A 21,382-nucleotide genomic window follows, 5' to 3' on the forward strand; every position below is an offset into this window, starting at 1 on the left:
AACTACACCTCTTTTTCAGAAGTTAGAACAGAATGAATATGCTACAACCTGCTACAACCTAATAATGACAGGTAGAAATAAAGTGTACCCACTCTGGGTAGCCTGGACTGTTAATGGACAATGTAAATATCTTTCAGGAACTCCTTACAGAGACCTTGCCTTACAAAGAATATCAAAATCCTTACTCATCTTCATGTGTGGGTGTAGCTTAATCCTTGTCGTGTCTAATTATTTAATTAAAATTTCTGCACTAAAGGATTTCTGACTTTCTATATTTCACAAATACATGCACTAAAGGATTTTGACTTTCTTAGACCCAAGGTGGTACTTCTCAATAATTAAATACTGTACTTTCTCTGGCTCTCTTCCCACAGATTTCAATTGCTTCCTCTGGCCATAGTTATTATTAAATTATTTTTTAATGTCATGTGAGATTGAGACTGCAAATAAACAACTTCACTTTCTACCTAAAAACTGGAACAGCCACGAAATGCTGATCCACACCTATAATCCTATGTGTAGATGAATTAAATAATTAGAAGAGCAGTTCTGTGAAGAAAAACCTAATTTATTTGTTCTAAACTATTATCTCAAGAATCATAGAAAGTGTACAATCAAATGAAAGCACAAGAAACACAAGAAACAAAAGCAAAACTACTGAGAGTAGTTTTCAGATTGACATTTTACTTTACAGCTCTAAGGACTACTAAAGTGGTAAAAAATGCTGGATTGGGAGTAGGAAGATGAAAATAAAACCTTATTCAGATGAGTTCCACTTCTGTAAAACCTAAATATTTAGTCAATATGTTAAAAATATTGTAGAGTACCTCTAGAGACCTTTGCGTCCTGTTCTAGCGCCACGGAAAGTCATTGTGAGGCCTTTGCAGTCATGCATGGAAAAGAGTACTGATTCAATTTTAAACTCAACCTGCTAATTTCTTGTATAGAGTATTAGACTAATTCAGTAAGTGAAAGAATATAATTATGTTTATCAACAATTGTGGGGTTTTGCTACTGTGGTAGTTAAAATGTCTCAAAAAAATCAAATTTTTTATGCCTTACATGAAGAATTCTAAAAGGTTTAGAGACACTGTTGTCTGAGCATGAACAAATCTGCACACAGCTTTATCAGTCTGATTCTTGAATGCCAACACAATTTAAATACTTTCTCTACATAATTATTTTAATATTTCTCACTGTATTTAAATATGTCAGCAGCTAAAAGAAATAGGTTAAAAAATTTAAAATACTTATATTTTATTTGAGAATCAGGTAAAATACTTTGCTTTCAAATATGCTTAGTCTCCACGGGTCCAAGTAAAGGGGTTTTGACACATCTGGCCTAGAAATCTATCAACTCAGGTACTCAGAAATAGAAACAATCAAAACCAGATGTTGCACTACAGGGACATGTCATAAGTCTTGCTGCAGAAAAATAGTGATAATCTCAAGAAATGGGCAATTTTCAGCTTTTCAAAAATAAGTATAATTGACTGACTTTAATGTTACACTGTCATATTTTAAGTTGCAATAAACTACCATCAGTGCTATTCTCAGTGTCAGTTGTTCATGATCCAGCAATTAAAGAAGAATCATTTTTAAAAGATATAAACATGAAACAGATGGACACACACTTTCATTTTCAAATTCATGCTGCTCTTTCATGTTTCTTGTCTCACTTATGCCTGCTTTTTTCCTCTCTCCTTCTTTTTCTCTCTTGTTTTGGTCTCTTTTCCTCTCTATTCACACCCTGACATCCCCAACTGCAGTCCCAAAAGACAGATCCTATGCTGCCAGCTCATACTGGCATTCCTCCCAAGAATGGAAGCGAAGGGACACAGGAAACCACTTTCAATGCTACTGCTATTTGGTGACACAACAGAATAAAGCCTTTATATGTGGGAAGCACATGTATACATTTCATAAAGAACACATGCACAAATCCTTCAGACCCTAGTAGCCTCTTATTTGCATTTCTCACTCAGAATAAAATACATCCTCCAAGCCTCCTATATAGTGTGTGGAAACCACCATAAAAACCCCCTTTCTTTTCTGAAGTAACAGGGTTGATAGAATATAATAAACCCCCAAATACATATGTATCACTGAAAGGAGAAAACAAGGGAGAGGGAAGTAGGATATATCTTTACTGTGTCTGCTGGCCTGGAAAATAAATACCGCTGTTGTGCAACTCTGCAGCTGCTCACTCTCTCAATTTGTTGTTTTTGTTCTGGTTTTTATGATTTAATCTCATATCCTTACAGTTAATCTGAAAAGGGTTCAGGCAGCTTTATTTATTAGTCTTCCTTCAAATCATGAGATTACAGATCATGATCTCTTCCTATACCAAGAACCAATTCTCTCTTTGTGACAAGGCTCAACCTCTGATAGATGTAGCAGGAATAAATTGACTTATAACACATTAAAATGAACATTTCACAATATTTTCACTTTCTTTTTTTCATTGAATTTCATGAAAAATATCCTTGAGGAAGTTTTTCTTCCATTAATATAATGCCTGAAAATATATATATTGTAAAATTAAAGTCATCATTTTAAAATTTTGAAGAACATTTTGGATTCCTAAAATACAGATTAGGGAAAATAATAATAATTTTTTAAAACCCTCAAAAATCCACATCTACCTGAACTGCTTCAGATATATATTAATAGCTGTGTCATTGTAACCTTGCTTTGGGAAGATGCATGAGTCGTTTACTACTTTTAGAGAGCTATGTATATGTACAGAATAAAGGTTTGTGAAGCAATACTTCTGGAATGCCACAAAATATTTACAGTTTAAAACACTGAGTTCATATGTGGAAAATTACTGAAATGGCTTTTCAATGGATCCTACTGAGAGAAAAAAAATAATTATTTTAAAAGCTAAGTATGGCAACACCGCATAAAGATCTAACAATTCAGGCAAAGAGAATGACAAATAAAAAAAGCTTCATAGGTTCCTTGTTTCCCAGATTTTAATTTTAGGGTGTTGTACACATTTTAAGAGGACATTATAAACATGGGGTTGGAATGAAGAAAACAACCATTTCACAAGCTGATTGCCTCCTGCAGAATGACTGAAAAAAAAGAGATTATGTCTGTTCAAATTATTTTTCTTCAAGAAATAAAACACATATTGTATGATGAGTAGTGTAGATCTTGGAAACAATAGACTACATGAAAGATCTTAATGAAAATAAAATAAAATCAGACCCCTTTGCCTAATCTCAGAATTAACGTGAATCTGCAAATCAAAGAACTGCGGCTACAAATCTACCATCTGTGCTCAGCAGACTTCAGAATAGACCTTCTGAATCTATGGATTGCTTAAAATAATATTTCACATTTCTTGGATTCACGTCATTTTGCAGTTTTCAGGGAATCTGGTGTTACACTGTATCAGCATTCATACAACCTGCACATAAGGTTAAGTCTGTGAAAACCACTACATATGATCACAGTTCAACTGTGCTTAGCACAAAAGCTCCATGTGGGACAAATTCCATTGGTCTCACCTCAAATAATGTCAAATACACCATGACCATTTAGTGAATCATACACATGTGCCTACTGGCCCTGCCCTACCCACAGGTTTACTACATAAAAAGCAGTAAAAGCACCACGGGCCAGATTGTAAATACTGTGGTAAAGAATTTAAACTGAAAGAGGGTAGATTTAGGCTAGATATAAGGAAGAAAATCTTTACTGTGAGGGTAGTGCCACACAGGAACTGGTTATCCAGAAAAGCTGTGGATGGCCCCATCTCTGGAAATTTTTAAGGCCAGGCTGGATGGGCTTTGAGCAGTGGCAGGTAGGGGGGGTCGAGATGATTTTAAAGTTGCAGTCTAAGTCACGCTATGATTCTATTATATGAACTAAAAAAAAATGTAATGAAAAACTGTTCTGCTCTTGTTAAGTACGACTTACTTCTGAGCATATTTTTTTTAGATTTTGCTTTTTTCTGTTATGGATCCAATATAAGAAACATGTTTTGGAGGATGTGTAATCCAAAATCATTCATTCTAGTCTTCTTCAGGCAAAAAAAAATAGATCAGTCAGAGAAGATCTATAAACAAGTACCTATCTATCTGTCTAAACAGGCTGGGATCTATCAATTGCAAATGGGACTGTTGCTTACATCAAGGAAACAGAATAGTAGTCTAATGGTTGAAACAATAAAATTTTAATGAAGAATAATACTAGTAAAGAGAACAGGAAAAAAAATATGGTTAGTACTATTCAAGTATGGAAAAACAAAAAAGCACAACAAGAAAAGACACGGTAAGGAGTGAGACAGAAAGGACATTGATGACCTTGAGATTAAAGGAGTGAATGTTGCCCTTTACTCTGTGACCAACATGTTTCCAGATGACCAAGATAAGATATATGATACTTGATTAAAGAACTTCTAAGCAACGATTGCTGCAACACCCATGGAAGCTACAAAAAGAGGTAAAAAAATTTGACAAAAAGAATATATTTTACTTTTCTAGTCAAATCATAACCCAAATGTATAAAGTCTTAGCAATACCTTTCTTTTCACAAGTGGTTATTGGTTTTAACATTTTGAAATTATTTTTTGTGTCAAAACTAATGTCCTTCTGATGAAAAATAAGACAGAAAATACAGTTCTCACTTTCTACTTTTGTTTCTATTTACATACATCCATTATTGTGATTATGCAAGGCAAGCAACAACCACTTCTAAATACTTGAGACTTTTTTGTTTATTTCTTTATTATTTTGGACATTTTGAATGGCCAAGTTTTTCTCAAAGAATTCCTTCATGTAGATAAATAGTCTAACATACTAGTTGGTGGCTAAATTTCTGCAGATACCTAGTTGAACTCTGGGATAGTCTTTCTCAGAACTGTTGATATTCTCATCTAAAAGCCCATTTGAATGGGCATCACAGAGGAATCTTTTAGACCTTCCATTAGAACCAGAAAAAAAATATATGTGAGGAACATTAGGGAATAAAATTATTCAGAAGACCCTCTATCCTTCAGTAGCATATAATATATATCATATTCTAAGCATATTTGTATATGTTAATTAGGGAACATCAGTATTATTATCCAAATAAAATATGAAGAGGCTAATGACTGAAAAGACTATCTGAACTTAAATAATATATCAAGTAGAAGTAATCACAATCAGCAAAACAGTTCTGATTTCAGGCACAAACCCTACATTCATCCTGTTGGAAAGTATTACTTTATACTGTCCATGTTTATCATTTAACTCTATTTAGGGTAAATACATATTGCATATCTCAATTATACATTTATTCATATATCACTCTCTACCTCCATATTTCTGCATGCATATAATACAAAAACAGAGTTAAATTTCTGCTGCTAACAAGGGTTTGGAATTTTTTTTTATTATCTTGTTATCTATGATACCAATTTCCTGGCAAAATTAGTGGGAAAAAATGAGCCACAAGAGAATCAGTCTGTCTCTCCTGCTCTCTAATGTCAGGTTAGGGTGCCAGTTGTGTTTTTCCGACACTATACATCTAACTGAGGAGCACTCAGGACAACTAAGTACTGAACCCAACAGCCAAAATCAGAGCAAACAGCAATAGGCAGAAGACATTAAACAAAAAAGGTTAAATTCATTACATTCAATTTGCTCTCATGTAAGACCAAAAATAAGAAATAAAATACGGGGGAATACAAGATGTAAAGAAAAACGAAAACTATTTTCCTTATACTAAATGGAAAAGATACTATATATGTCTAATTTCTTTCAGGCTCACAGAATAAATGTTTTAAATGAGGTCATTTCTGGGCAGCAGAGAAAAGCTGCCAGATTACACTGCTCTGGCTGCCAGATTCCGAGGCAGTTGGAGGTCTCTCACACGCGCATGAGGATATCATTTCCATGGAAACACCTGAGCAACCGCGCTCTCATCTTTCCCTTCCCACCATATTTAAAGTTCTATAGCAGCGTGGTTTATGAAAAAATTAAATCCATTCAATGAAACCATTTTTAGTTTTGTGTTCCCATAAAACCCAGCCACTGAGATTGAGAGTTTTCTGGTGCCTCTTGGAATAATCACATTAAGAAAAAGAGAGGGAAGTTCTTGTTCCAGTCTCTGGCTAAACCAACTCTTACTACATTAGCACTAAGAGTTACAGTTTCAAACAACACAAGTAACGCCAATTTAAATCAGGGAAGAAAAAAAATATTTATACTAGTGACAGTAGCTAACAGCAAGAAACTGAGAAACCATGAAAAGACTCAGGTCATTACACAAGGGTTTCACCATCCTCAATACTATGTACTGCAAGTACAATCAGATGTCTTAATTCAGTAGTCTGAACAGATGCTGTCTTCCATTAATCTGCCTTTTTGAGTCCTATTTTGGATTTGCTATAGTGACCACAAAAGAAATATGGTGACATTCTGCACAGCACAATTACTGTAATTTGACCAAGTTGCAAGCACATGGACAAACTCTGTCACACTGCAACTATCATGTCCCACATTTTTTGAGTGAGAAGGAATGAAGAGCACACACTGGCTATGACCATCTAAAACCAACAAAAGGCTTCTCAGTGCTGCTTCAAAATGCCCAGTATGTATTTTATAGGCTACAGAATAAAAACAAGACAAAATTATAAAAGATAAAATCAGTTTTGTAGCATAAATTCATCAGATCTTACCAGGATAATCATTAAATATTTTCTTACCTGTCTGATGTGTCACTTGTTACTGGATGCTTTACTGTTGAGCCATTCTTAACTGAGTCTTGTCTTGTGAGCCCTTGAGATCTGTTTTTGTCCAAAGCTTGTGTGGATATGTCACCTGGTGGTCCCTGGTACTGCGGATGCTCCTGCAGTTTTGCTTTTTTCTCTTGAGGTGCTTCCTCATTCCTCAGAGCTCTCACTCCTTCCTGGTCCGGCGGCTGCGGCGCGTGTGAGCCGCTGTTATAGAACCAGGCTCCCGATTTCGTGAGGATTTCCTGTTGTTTTCGGCACAAGTTACAGACCCACATTACCTGTGCAGACACATTTAAATGCAAAATCCATTAGCTCATGAACACTGTATGCAACATTTCCAGCAAGCACACATCAACTGACCGTTACCATTTCCAAAGGTAGAAGACTACAGCTTTAATTCTATTAAAATTACAATATCTTAGCTACAATATAATAAAGTATGTCTGTAAAACCTTGGAGTAACTGGTTTTCAAAAAAAAATACAAACAAAAATACTTTCAGTCTTTTTTTTTTCATTATTGGTAGTGTAAGGAAAAGCAACAGATAGTAGCAATAGAAATGAAAAGGTTCTAATACTGAGGTTCCAATGGTAATAAATGCAAGCTTTGAAAACTAACACTATAATTTGAGGATGACAGAAAAAATGAATTAAAAAATCATTGACATTTTAATCCATTTTAATTCTCTCACTAAGGAAGGAACTTTAGAAAAAGTCATCTGCTGTTGCAAACAAGTCATTTTATAATTCTCCAAAATGCTCTGCTAATTTTCTTCCATGGTGTTCTGTAGCCAATGCCTACTTGAAGATGCTGACTTCAAGATGTGACTTCAATTCCATAGCAATTTTAACTTAAAGCTGTTTTATAACTAAAATAACACAATGGATAAGGTGGTGTTTTTCTCCACTTGTCACCCACAATTTAGCTTGCACTATATGCTTACTAAATTATATAAGCATTACAGCATTACAGAGCTTCCCAGTCGTTTGATCCTGCATGTAGCAATGAGATTTTTTTAATATTCTAAAGTGTACTTCTTTGCAAAGCTTTTGTATCTGATCACCCTAGTCCTGGCAGTTCAGGAAATCAACACAAATTATCTGTGATAAGTTAATTTCATAATAACAGACAGTTATTATGTTATATGAGAATAAATCAGAATGCAGTGAATCAAATACAACACACCAGCCATGAACACATTCAAACTGATTACTGTGTTACCCTAAAATTTGGATTGTAGACAGTATTAATTCACTGCAAGTTTCCTCCTCCGCTCTTTAATCTTCATTTTTCTTAATCCTTAGCTTTCTTTTCTTTTTCTTTCTCTTCCCTTTATATATTTTTGTTTGAATTCACAGACAAAATTGTACCAGTTTTACTATATATTCCTTGAATGTCTATGCTCAGCCTTCAATGTCTCCAGTTCTAATCCTACAGCGAGCTGGTGGTTTTTTCCAATGGTTTGGAGTTTAGGACGTGCAAAGACTTACATCAACATTCATCACTCTTTTACATGCAGCCAGCTCCATGGAATCACATGGAAGATGTAGTTGCTACCTCCACCATAAATCTAGCTCAGTCCTCCAGAAAAGATTTCAGAAGTTACAATCTGTATCTTGCTTTCATTCTCCAGGCTGTTATCTAATAGATAATTTGGGCTCTCTAGTCAAGTCTCACAAAAAAAATCTTTCAATGAGAGCTTCATGTAGAAGGTTATTTGGGTGCAAGGGTCAGACTCAAACTAAAGTCAACAACTGCCTCATTCTCAAACTGTGGGCTGGGGCAGGAAAAGGAGGCATCACTTGCCCATTTAATGGTGGTGGTATGCCCCTTCCTTCTTATCTTTTTACAGGGCTGTTATCGTTTATGAGAACTCATGTCTGCTTATATCAACAATACAGAACAAACCACCAAAGCACTGAGGGGTAAAAGAGAGACTGCCCAAGAAGCAGCTTCCTCTCTGAGGTACATTTGATGTCCTTAGAGGACATTCAAAGGATAAAAATGTGTATGCTTTGGGCCTGGACATCATTCAAATACATATTTAAGAACAGGTCTGTATTACCTTTGCTAATTAAGCTAGGAAGTACATGAGAAAGCAGCAAAGTGAAATTTCAGACCCTAAGACAGAAGTATTTTTGCCCTCTTTAAATAGCTATTAAAAGGCTTTAATAATTCTGCTAGGTCTGTACACAGAAAATAGTTCTAAACTTTCCATGTATGTGTCAGAGCAATGAAAGGACCAGATGTGATACAATTATGTAAGTATACAAATATATAACAACTTGAGTGACAATGAGATAAAATCCCCTGAAGTTCTCATTTGCTATTTTCACTTCTTTTAGTAGATGTTAAAATATCACAAAAGTTAGATACTACAGTCAAAATATTTGGGCAATTTTTCCTTGGCTGACAATCATAATTTTGTCCCCAAACAATGGACTCCAGGATGACCAGTTTTATTCTCCTGTACCCAACAGAAAAAAAGTTCCCTCTGAATTAACATGATTTCCTATCCCCTCCTCTAAAAGTAGAATCAGGAAGACTACTCCTGACGTAACCTGATTCCTGAAAAGTTTATTTAGAGCATTTCAGATTGAAAAAAAAATCAAACACATGGATTTAAAATGCAGAGATGTATGAATTTTGCAGATTTTTTTTCTGCTTTTCTAGGAGCATTTAATGATAATTACAAGTCAGACTTCTGATGAAGCCTTATTTCCAAAATAACTTCAAAGCATGCAAGATTTCATAGTGTTGACCCTAACATAATTTTAGCATCAAATACTCACACACAGTGGGAAGAATGGGAACTGTAACATAGACAGAAATGTTTGTGCTTTCAGTGAGCACAAAAATTACAAGCCCTCAAATAGCTCTGGACAAAATTGCCTTCCCCATCTTATCGCAGCATGTAGAAGCACTCTCACAATTTAAAAAATACTGGTAATTTATGGTGCAGACCTCTCAGTTAAATCCAGACACATTTGCAAGATGGTGTCAGAAGAGCACAGAGGGCACAGTGGCATGTTCCTGGACAGGATTTCTCCTCCTGCCCCAGGTGCCTCAGCAGCTCCCACACATGCAGAGCAGCTCTGTCCCTGCCAGGCCAGAGCAGTTACTGAGACTGTGACAGCAGCACTGCAGAGAGGCAAAGGCCACACGAGTGGACTGCATGCTCAATACAGGCATTTTGGCAAACCGGGGAGGAGAAAACATAGAGTTTTGCCTTCTAAAACTGAAATAAAAAAGGAATAACCCCTTACATCAGAAATCTGCACTCCAGGGTAGACACATTATCTATTACACACATTTGCAACTCTCCTAACCACCCTCCTAAAAACAGTCATAAGCACATTTTGTACACAAAAATCAGTGTTGCAATTTGTGGGTGTCAATCCTCCACACGAGAACACTGCCAATTTGAAAAGGAAAATATGGGAAAAAATCTCCTCTCCAACGCTAAGTACTTAGTTCAAAACTAGAACCTCAGGTGCTAGTGGCACTGGATTGGGATGCTCTTTTCCATAGGAAAGGCTGAAACTCCACCTAGTGCATGCAAGAGGCATTGCCCAAGTTCAGTTCAAATCAGCTTCTCATTGCTGAAAAGAACGCACTAAACATACCTGACGTTTTCACATTATGCCTTATATCCATTTTGTCAAATAAAAATTTCTTTTTTTTAATATACAACACAAGGATATAGTATGACATTCATTTTAGTATTTTCAGATGGATCGTGTGAAAAGACAGCTATCTTAAAAAACACCATTCACTGTCCCTGTAAGTACAGTTATTGATGGTCTAACACCTAATCCTGAGAAGAAAATGGAAACCTTATTTTATTGAAGATGAGATTAAAAGGCTCAGTATATTTGATTACGCAGAAGCTTGAGTTTGATAGCTTTAACACTACAACCTAAGAAATAATTACACCAAATCCTCATCAGCCTTTAGAACATTACTTTGAATTACTGGTGTGCTGAGGTGAAAAATTGTAGTGCAATGCTTGCAGTATTTCACCAAATCTATTAGAGTCACCTGCTTGGCAGAAGCATCTAATATATATTAGCATTGCATTGACTGCTGCACTTGCTGCTAGTAGTCTTGAGCAAATTTCATGTTTTTGTTGGTTTTTTGGCTCTCATATTTCATGTAGGATACAATTCTTCAAAAATTATACAAGGTAACAAGACTACAGCACTGAAAACAAGAAGGACACAAAAGGAAGAGTAGAAAAACTCTGCTTGGGTCATCAAGGTAATTAATCATGATTACAAACACATTACTGCTAATCCTTTTTGTTTTCCTAATTTGTCACCAGTACAAAACTTCATTTACATCATGGAGCAGTGCAATGTTTGAAGCCACCCTGTACTAAGGAAGTTTCTTTAGGGATGTAGTACATCTCTCCGTTAGGCACTATGTTGATGACAGGCGCACAGAATCATTAGGGTTGGAAGGGACCTCTGGAGATGATCCAGTCCAACCCCTCTGCCAAGGCAGGGTCATCTGGAGCAGGCGACACAGGAATGTGTCCAGGTGGGTTTGGAATGTCTCCAGAAAGGGAGCCACATTCCTGGGCAGCCCATTCCACTGCTCTGCCACCCTCAATGTTAATAAGCTCTTCCTCATGCTGAGGTGGAACTTCTTGTACTTTACTTTGTGGCTGTGGCTCCTTATCCTGTCCCTGGGCACCACCCAAAAGAGTCCACATGCCAATGTGGAATGGACACTGCCAAACCAGCACTGCCATGAAGTAACATGTGTCACCCTCCTCTGTGCAGTCAGGAAAACTACAATTTACTGTAGCAAATCTGTCCATCTTCAGGGAATACAGACCCAGTATCAGTAGGGGTCAATGGTATCTTCTTTACCTCTAGCCCATTTCTGCTAATCTTTCCTCATTTTGCCTTTTTGAAAATCAAAACTGCTTCCAAGGAACTGTAATAAGTGAGTGTCCTGGGTTTAGGACTGTGAGGATTCCTTTGAACATCCACTCCCCAGAAAATGAGATGGAACTGCTTTTCTGGTTATTGGGTTTTTTTCATAATACATTAAGCTCTCCCAAAATTTTTCAGTAATATAATAACATTATTAATTGTCCCTGTCAAAAGTAAAACTTTTTAGTACACTACTTATTACTTAGAATTCAATCTTCCTCAAATCAGACTAGAAAACTTCTAGAAGTTAGCTAAAACTTAAAATCTTATCTACTTTGTTCTATACACTATGAAAACATGTCTCATGTTTGTATTAAAAACACAGTAGTTCCCTTTTGCTCTTTGAAGTCTTTGTTCTCTCTTACAACCAGGAGTACTTGATTTCCACTACTGCTGGGGGAAAATTTGTGCTATTTTCTGTAAGGTGTTTCCTTTAAAAATTTCTAGGTTGACATTCCTTTTTAATGAAAGTGTCTATGACTGTGGAAGACTTATATAGAGCATGTGCTATCCATAGCCAACATTTATATTTTTGGAAAACACAGAGCTTTTTGCAATGTCTGTATGGTCTCTCTATAGAGACATAATTCTAGAGCTTTGGGTCCAGAATACAGATGCATCTTTTGCAGCTGCTAAGATCTATTTTAAAGACACAAAATCATTATTTTGGAGTTATTGGAATAAATCTTTATGCCCATATAATGTAAGCAGCAGAGTCTAGTTATAACTTTAATGAAACAGAAAATCTTCCATTTCATTTTACTGTTCTGACTGTACTGACAAGTCCCCTTTACATTTTCTTCTGTTACATTAACACATTTAGTCAGTGAAGTACATTACATAAGCAAAGTTAATCTCTGAATTTGTGACTTTTATAAAAGTTGATAAAGATTACCTGTTTTTTCAATATTTTTCTATGCCACTAGTCTGTGCTATGGTACTGACTTTCATGTTATAATCAGTTTGACTGAATATCAAAACTGCTAGAATAATTATTTGTCTTTTATATGTAATGACAAACGGATATCTATCCCTCAAATTTTTATTAAATATCACAAGAATTCCAATACCAGCTAAGAAAAGTGAGAATGTTTATAATACTGGTATGAGACAAACACCTTTACATATATTTTAAGAGATATGTGTATTTGCACTACAACAATTCTTTGTACTGGGGGAGTGATTATATTTGTTCTTGACTTTGTAGTGAATGGATACATCATGTATGAAAAGTTATAATGGCTGTAAAAAACCAAGTCAGAGTGAAATAAGCATATCATATCTTGTGCATGCATGTGATACAGTATATATTTACATGACACTACCTTTCTAGCAAAAAATTATGTGACTACAATTTTTAAAAGGTACATTCTTTGGTACAAATGGTGACCTTATTCTAATGGACAGTGTATCTCTTTTGTATCACTCTTTTACTATCCTTAAGACATATGCTAGTAATTTTGTTCATACTTTTTTCAACGCCTCTACATGCACAGTAGGACTAGGCCTGTAAAGGCAGTAATTTGGGTTTTTTCATTGTGGCACAGGCACAACTCAAAACTGTCCAGTCCATGCCAATGAAGACAGTGGAAAATTCCTACACAGTGCCATATTTACCATACTTAGCTCCTTCATGAGCTTTCATGATTTCATTAAGAACTAGAATGATGTGCAGACTTCCAATGACAAAATGGCTGTTGTGACATGGGGCGTGCTTTGGACATAGCACAAACTGATCAGTATTATGTGTCAACAAATGCTGCTGCACTCCTTCCAAAATGGAATCCATTAACCTACCCAGTAGTCCAGAGGGCCATGAGGGTTTATTAAATAAGTGCACTGGGTTTGGCATGAAATAAATCTGCTCTAAGTGAACAGAATTTACAACATGGTTCACAAAGAAAGTCTTTAATTTTGGAAATTTGAATAATTAATTAATATACTGAGAATATACAATTGACCAAGCTACATGTTTACCAAACTTTCAGATTTGTAACAGTCTCAGAACAGCAAAAGACCTGAGTTCACAGTTCCTGCACTTTTCTTAGTAAACTTAAGCTCATTAAGTGTACTGGATAGGAAGAAACCTCAAGGACTGCTTCCAGTTGCCTGCTGTTCCAAAGAATTTTTTTTTAACTTCATAATATAATAAACTTTCTTAAAATTAACTATAAATAATGAGCCTAAAATCTGTCAAAACACTTTTCCAAGTCCTACAGCTACAATGGAAAGAATGCCTTTCAATTTCCAGTGCTCCAATTTCATGTGTTCCAAACTAGTTTATTGCTATTAATTCTTGTACCATTGGCATTTCTCTCCTCAGCATTTGCTGCCTGATGTTTTTACCGTTACCAATCACATACCCTCTCTGCTTTCATTTTTCAAGACCAAATAGATTTGAGACTACACCCATACTAGGAAGACATAACCCTGTCACAGGCCAGGTGCTGGCCCAGGATTCCTGCTAATTCTTATGCTTCCTGGCACAGTCAGACCTTTGCTAACCAGCATCTCCCAGACAATGCCAGCACACAGTGTAGAACAGCATGGAGCAAAAACTGCTCCTAATAAGCAGCTTGGACTCAGTTACCCTGCTATGGAAAGCAGAATTCAGGACTGTTGATCAAGACTGAGCCACACAGGAGTCCCTGGCCTGTAGTTCAGAGAAGAAAACCTTATTAGTCCTTAAATTCCTGATTTTACACTTAATGGTGTTTTCTTGCATTCATTTTCACTATGGGAGTTCAGAAGGTCATCTGGTTCTCTAATGTGCAGTATCCCATTGCTCTCCTGTGCTGATAAGTATCCAACTTCTTGTAATGTATTTAATTACAGCTTTCTTGTTCTCTATGCCAAAGCGACTAGTGACAACATTAAAGGTCTTCCCCAGTGTTAAGGCTTGAGGAACTCATGTAGGATGTTGATTACAGCTTTCCCCTCTTTTTCTTTTATTCAATTAATTCTCATAGTTTCAGTTTAACCAGTTATTTCTGTTGGTCTTCTATAATTTAAGCCTCTGCAAAGAAGTTAGTTTTTTTACACTAACCCTTAGCCATCCCTGCACAAAAACAAGTTACTTAACTCCTCAGTCCAATTGTTTTTGCCTATTTGTTCCCTTAATGCCTCAAAAAATAATTATCTCTGTAAAGACTGTTGTCAGAGCAACTTTGCCCATTAGAAATTAGGATTAGAAATTTGTGATGGAGAAAAGGCAAATTTTTTTTGGTAAAAAATACAAATAGGCAATTATGATTGCAATAAGGAAATAAAAATAGGCATTAGAATTACTATTTTTCAAATTTTTCCTAGCAAAGTGAATCCTATTAACAGCTTTTACACAAATATTGAATGTCTGAAAATATTAATGAGTTTTTAAATAAAATATTATTACAATATTTTATTAAGTTTTTAATAAAAATTAATTATTATGAGCTATCATTATACTAAATACTTTTTTTCCACCAAATTTGGGACATAGGAAACAGTCCAAATGACATCTCCAAGTTGTTTTATTTTACGAAGAGTTTTGCTCTCAAAGGCAATGTTAAATAATATTGAAGTATCATAAAATTATTTCATTCTGAGACTTTTGTTTCCTACAATTCTCAATTAGATGTTATTTATGCCTCTTTGTGTTCAAAAAATCTGTAATAATGTCACAGCTTCATTAAGAGATCAGCTAATAAAAATAACAAATTATCTACAGCCCAGAGGTGCTGAGCATATTCGTTAATTAACATGTGTAAACTGTCTGAAGATGAATGCACTAAGTGTTCACGAGTTATTTATAAATAGAAGACACAATATCAACATCAACAAGGGACCAAAAGGGAGGAAATGTGACAGGACCACAATAAGCCTGGGGTCTGTATGCAGATGGCACTAAATTGAAATGAACAGAATTACACCATTTGCATCATCTGTGTCATCATTCATTACTGAAATTGTCTGAGAAAAATGAAAGATCCAGCTCTAATGAAGTGTAACATAATGGTAATAGAAAAATTGAGATGCTTATCATGTAGTTACTGCTGTATTGAATCCCACATAAACATTCTTCAACTTCACATGAACTTGCTGCCTGAGCTCTAACAACGTAGTCACAGCAGCATAGCTCTCAGACAAAACGTAAAACATTTAAAATCATAGAATATGCTGAGTTGGAAGGGATCCATAAAGAGCATAGACTCCAACTCCCTGCTCCTCAAAGGACTGCCTACAACCGACCCGTATCACTGTGGGCATTATCCAGATGCTCCTGAACAGGCTTGGTGCCATGTCCAGGTCTCTGGGGGGACTGTTCCACTGAACGCCCCTGCTCTGGTTGGACAGCCTTTTCCTAATGTCCCATCTGAAGCTCCCCAGTCCACCTCCCTGTGCCTGTGAGGAAGCCACAGATTGCAATGAGGTCACCCCTCTGCCTTCTCCAGCCAGGACAAGCCGAGTGACCTCAGCCACTACCCTTAAGTCTTGCCCTTGAGAATTTTCACCAATTTAAACTCCTTCCCCTGGACTCACTCTAACAGTCTGACATCCTTTGTACAGTGTGGTACCCCAAACTACACCCAGTACTCAGTGAGGTCACACCAGCTCATGGTATGGTGGGACAATCACCTCCCTGCACCATTCTCAGTGCTGTTCCGTCCAGCCTGGAAACCTACACCAAGCTGCATGCTACAACAGCTGCACATCTTATGCCTGCAATAGATCCAGCCATAGCTAACCCTGACAGAATAGCAAGAAAATCTAACACTTAAAAAAATTATATGTATGTCAGTATGCTTGTTTCATGAATTTCAAAATAGAATAGACTACGGGTAAAAAAGCAACAGACTTAGTGACACCTTAGTCAGGTATATCTGCCTATCAGTATGCTGGAGAGAACAATTGTATTTAACAAAAGGAAAAAAAGAACAATGAAATAAAGCTCTTTTTTTTCTTTTTTTTTAATCCAATGTCAAATAGTCCCCTTTGTTAGGAAGCAAATACGGTTAACTGTCTATACTTCTACTTCATTTCAATATACTACACTATACTTCTATATCAATTATGCACTTCCATAATTACTTCTTACTTTAAAATAGCTACAAATTCCACATATGCAAGTTCTTCTGCTACTTCAGCAGTGGCAGATTGGTGAATGCTTCCCCTTCTCTGCTAGTATAAATTAGCAGGCTTTGAAAGCATTATTAGTGAGAATTATCACCTTCCCTAAATTTAGTTCTATTTCAAATTCTCTCAGATAATTGTATCTACAGTTTAATGACCACTTCCTGCTTTATAATTCTATTGTATCATTCCCTCTGGCAGGAAAAGTTAAATATATCATGATAGAACTCTTCATGTACATATTCTGTGTATGTGAACTGATAGTCCAAAGGAGTCATACTTTAATAAGTCCTTCATGTTCTTCCAAACTCTTAGTATGAGAATCCAGATGAAGCAAGAATAGCAAAAAAGCCATGGACAAAGTGTCTTGAAGAACATCAATCACTGAATTTCTCTTCAAAAAACAACCCACACTAAAATTGCAATTTGCAGCTAACAACTAAATAGTAGACTTTCCAAAGAATATTAAAAAAATAATTTTGTCCTGAAAAATTTTGCATCAGTATTTGAAGCTCTCACAAGAATAAAGGGCTTTCTAGAAGTATATCCTGGAAACTATGTCTGTGCCTTAGAAAGGACACAGAATTTCCCTAAAAAAAACCATGTAACTTGTTGGGAATTCTTTCTAAATAGGCTGTGTAGTTTTACATTCCAACTCACAGCTGGAAGCTCAGCTCCTATCAATTTTCCCAGTTAAACCACTGAATCTTACTATTGATACATCTCCATGTGGCTTCTGCTTCTCCCTTCATTTATTCAATGTTCACTACAGACAATGTCGAAGGAAGCAAGTCAGCTCTGTGAAGACACCACATGCAGCTTATATAATTGGGCTAGACTAAATGTTTGAGGCTTTAGAAAGAAAAGTGGTTAAACAGCCACTCTTGTTGAGATTAAATCCTGACACAATGATTTCTTTATGCAAGAATTTTTAATCTCCTCAGAAGATTAAATTATATATGGCTGAATTCTCAATTCAATTCAATTCTGGACCAGATTAACGCCCATTTAAGTCCATGGAAAGTGAAGATGGTGGTCTACTTCTCTTTGATAAAGCCCTCTGTTCCTTCCCTAACTGCTAATTGTAAATTGTAACTGGTGGCAGGTTCTCCTTTGAGTAAGGGCTTTACACAGCAGGCAGCCTTTTGGTGGACTTGGGGCATGAACAAACCCTTACCTAAGACAGTACCAGAATCCCATTCATAATACTAAATATACCCACAGCATTTTTTTAAGCTTATGATACAATAAAATTGCAGAAGCAATTTTAGGATTCTAGGATTCTAGGATCATAGCTATTCTATTTCAAAGTCTTTTATAAATAGCCAGTTAAGATAAACACATGAACAAGCTATAAAACAAAAACAATCATATTAATCTAGAAGTAATCAGGAAACACGAATTATGACCAAAAAAATCTTTTGCAACAGGGTCAATATTAATAAAGCACTTTCTTTTTAAAAAAATATAGCTTTTTAGACATTTTCAATGAGTACTTGAGATTAGTGTCTGAATCTATGCACTACATTTTCAACTAATTTTCACTTTTTGCTATACAACAATGTTAAGAACAATGTAAACAATTATGCTCCTCCCAAGTTAATGAGGCCAGATATCCACTACATGGAAAGTTTTCTTTGGCCACTCACAATGATGTCAATAAAAAATAGAAGTCAAACAAGTATCAGATAAAACTAAAAATAATTTGAAGCAAAGCAGGAGGAATTTGCTTCACATCTACAGAGCAAAACCAATTTGTTAAAAAAAATATAATCATCATAGTGTTCTAATCTAAAAATTATCTGATATTGAATGCAAGGACACTAGGCAATTGCACACATTGGGAGAAATAGGCATTTGAATCCTATCTTTAATGTAGAGGGTAAACTCTTCTAATCCCTTAGAAAGATCCCATACTTTGTCTACCTAAAACAGTAAGAAATCCAAATCCTCAACAGTAATAAATATCATCTTTCATAATCACATGACCAAGTATCTGAGAGCAGGAACACCTTAATTAAACAGGTCATGACTCTGAAGTTATGTAGCAATTACACTGAAACTGAAAGACGAACAGGTTAAATGAGCACTAGTGATTAACACTGACCAACTTTAAACATTTAAAGATAAATGGGAGGTATATGTAGACATAGGAAAAAAATTACTCAGATTCCCAATTAATAAAGATACATCTGGATTCTAGCAGTAATAAAACATTGTAGAGATTTTTTTTGTGAAAGTATATTGTCCCCCATATCAAACAGAAATCCTGTTAATATGTATTTGGTTTACAAACCTTTTTAATTTTATTTCTTGCAGATCTAAAATGCTAAAAAGGGCTTGTGAACTACATGAAACTAATTCTCAAAAAGCCACAAACAGTAATACATATAAATTGACTGAAATTGAATTAGCTACCTGAAATCCATGCTTTCTGTAGATTTCTTGATGCTGAATGATGGCATCTTTATAATAATTCAAACCAAGGAAGTTTTAGTTTTTGAATACCCTGTTTATAGTTCATAGGTGACATCTTTTTTAACACAGAATTTTTCACTTTTTTTTTTTTCCTTGAATGCACTGAAGTTCAGCGTCTGCTAAAACTGTCTACATAAGTGCACTCACACTAAGCTGAATAACTGCCTTGTCTGTGCATACAGTATTTCATATATCAACAGATGCTGGCCATGCAAATTCCATTTTTCACACAGCAGATCTAAAGAGCAAACAGATGCAAAGCCTTTTTCATTTAATTCCTAAACCTACCACTAATCTGTTCCTTGAAGGCACTAGCTAAATAAAGCTCTAAATAAACAGTTGAGGGGGGAAAAACACCTTGGGAGGTTTGCTGCTTTACTCTATTACTAGCAATGTCTTCATTATTTATATATATAGGCACTGGTTTCCAGCCACTGAAGCTGAATCTAGATAATTAAACATTTATACCATCCCCTGCTGTGCCATAAAGTCTAACTGTGTCCAAAGAGTCCTAGGTGTGCTGTTACACACCTGGGACTGAAATGAGGAATTTGCTGAGCTACCTTTGATAAAGGTCTACACCTGGAACTTAATAGCACATGGTAATGTTCCTGCATATTGTAACAGGTGGCAAATAAAACTTACTGCTCAAGAACTGTTTCATCTTCTGGTTCCAGAATTGCTATTTGTAATGCTCTTGCTCTATTAATTTGAACAAAAGTGAAAATTTATTGATGTACTGTAGTTTTTATTGTTATAGCAATGCTTCCATATGTGTTTTAAGACAAGATTATTTTAGGATAGCTTGAAGAAGAATTTCAATGGAAAATTAATCTATTTTGAATAATTGGAAGTTAAAAGATAAAATTCTATTGTTACCAGGATGGGAAAAATAGCTAGCAAAACAAAAACAGGTCACTCTAATTTCACCAGACTCTCTCTAAATCACCCCTAGTGCTTTTCAGAAATTCAGTACACCTAAAACCAAACCAGCTACTTCTAATTTCTGTAGTGTAAAATTATACCACCACAGTATGTAAAGGACAAGGTTTATAGGAAGGACTAGCATCTTTTACACATACTGTGCTGGGTTAAAAAAAATTATTCAAGTTTTTGGGCATTTAAACCCTTGCTCATCTAGTACAGAAGTACAAATATGACTGTAAAAAGAATTTCAGACTCACAGTCACTTTTTTTTCTGTATTTGCCTCTCTTCTTAAGCAAGAAACATATCTGAGTGCGTTCTTTAAGCACAGAGCATAGATAACAAAAGAAAAGTCTCCTTACATGGATCTAAAACCCCATGTAGCTATTGGATTGACATAGCTAAGACCACTTTAAAGCTACATCATATAAAGAATTTGTCTAATTTTTATTCTCCAATTAAATTTCAAGCAGAAGCTGGAAAAGGAGATTGGCAGTTCCTAGGAAGACATATCCCTTTTCCTTGAACCCTGTGGAGGGTAAACCAATGACCTGTGCATGAGAAAATAGGGCAATGGGCATTGCAGAAAAGGCAAAAAAGAAAAAAAAAGTGAAGAAAATAAAAAATGAAATCCCCCAACATCTCCAACTCAAAAATTCAAAGAAGTTAATATAAAGTTGGACTATGGACTACAATGTAGTGTAATCTCCCTGTTCTTTGACTGTGATAGCCAACCAACAGTGTATTTTGGTATGACAGTAAGGCCCTAAAAGTTAGCAACACATGAGATCTCATTCAGAGAAAACATTTGCATGCCAATTTAACCATTACTAGGAGGTATTTTCTATGTATTGTCTTCACCAGGATTTCAGGCAAGTCTAAGTCTGCTACTTGCAGATTTAAAAATCTATGTATACTGACTACATTCTATTGTGTCTCATCATGACAGCCCTGAAAACACTGAAAATAAAGCTGTATAACATATTTTGAGTAGAGGACATGTCTTGATTGCAGGATAATTTTGACAGGCAAAAGGAGAACCTAGTATTGAAATATGTTTGGCAATCCAAATCCAATTTCAACCAAGAAGTTTGTTCACCTTCTGCTACTGGAGGTGCTTTCTGTTAGTGATCAAGGAAACAAGAGTGCAGTCTGAATGCAGTAAGATAAAGGAGAGCAACTTAGACAAATGGAT

General features: G+C 35.6%; 1 protein-coding gene across 21 annotated transcripts in view; it reads right to left on the minus strand.

The window, feature by feature from the left end:
* The window catches only part of RIMS2 (regulating synaptic membrane exocytosis 2), a 444,895-nt gene that overhangs the window by 325,070 nt on the left and 98,443 nt on the right, over positions 1–21,382 (minus strand). For all 21 annotated transcript variants that reach the window (XM_066564735.1, XM_066564614.1, XM_066564744.1 and 18 more), the window contains one exon: positions 6,704–7,011. In XM_066564735.1, the coding sequence (XP_066420832.1) occupies positions 6,704–7,011 (308 nt within the window). The remainder of the gene's footprint in view (positions 1–6,703; positions 7,012–21,382) is intronic.

The sequence above is a fragment of the Molothrus aeneus genome, chromosome 1 (genome assembly GCF_037042795.1).
Source record: "Molothrus aeneus isolate 106 chromosome 1, BPBGC_Maene_1.0, whole genome shotgun sequence".
NCBI lineage: Eukaryota > Metazoa > Chordata > Aves > Passeriformes > Icteridae > Molothrus > Molothrus aeneus.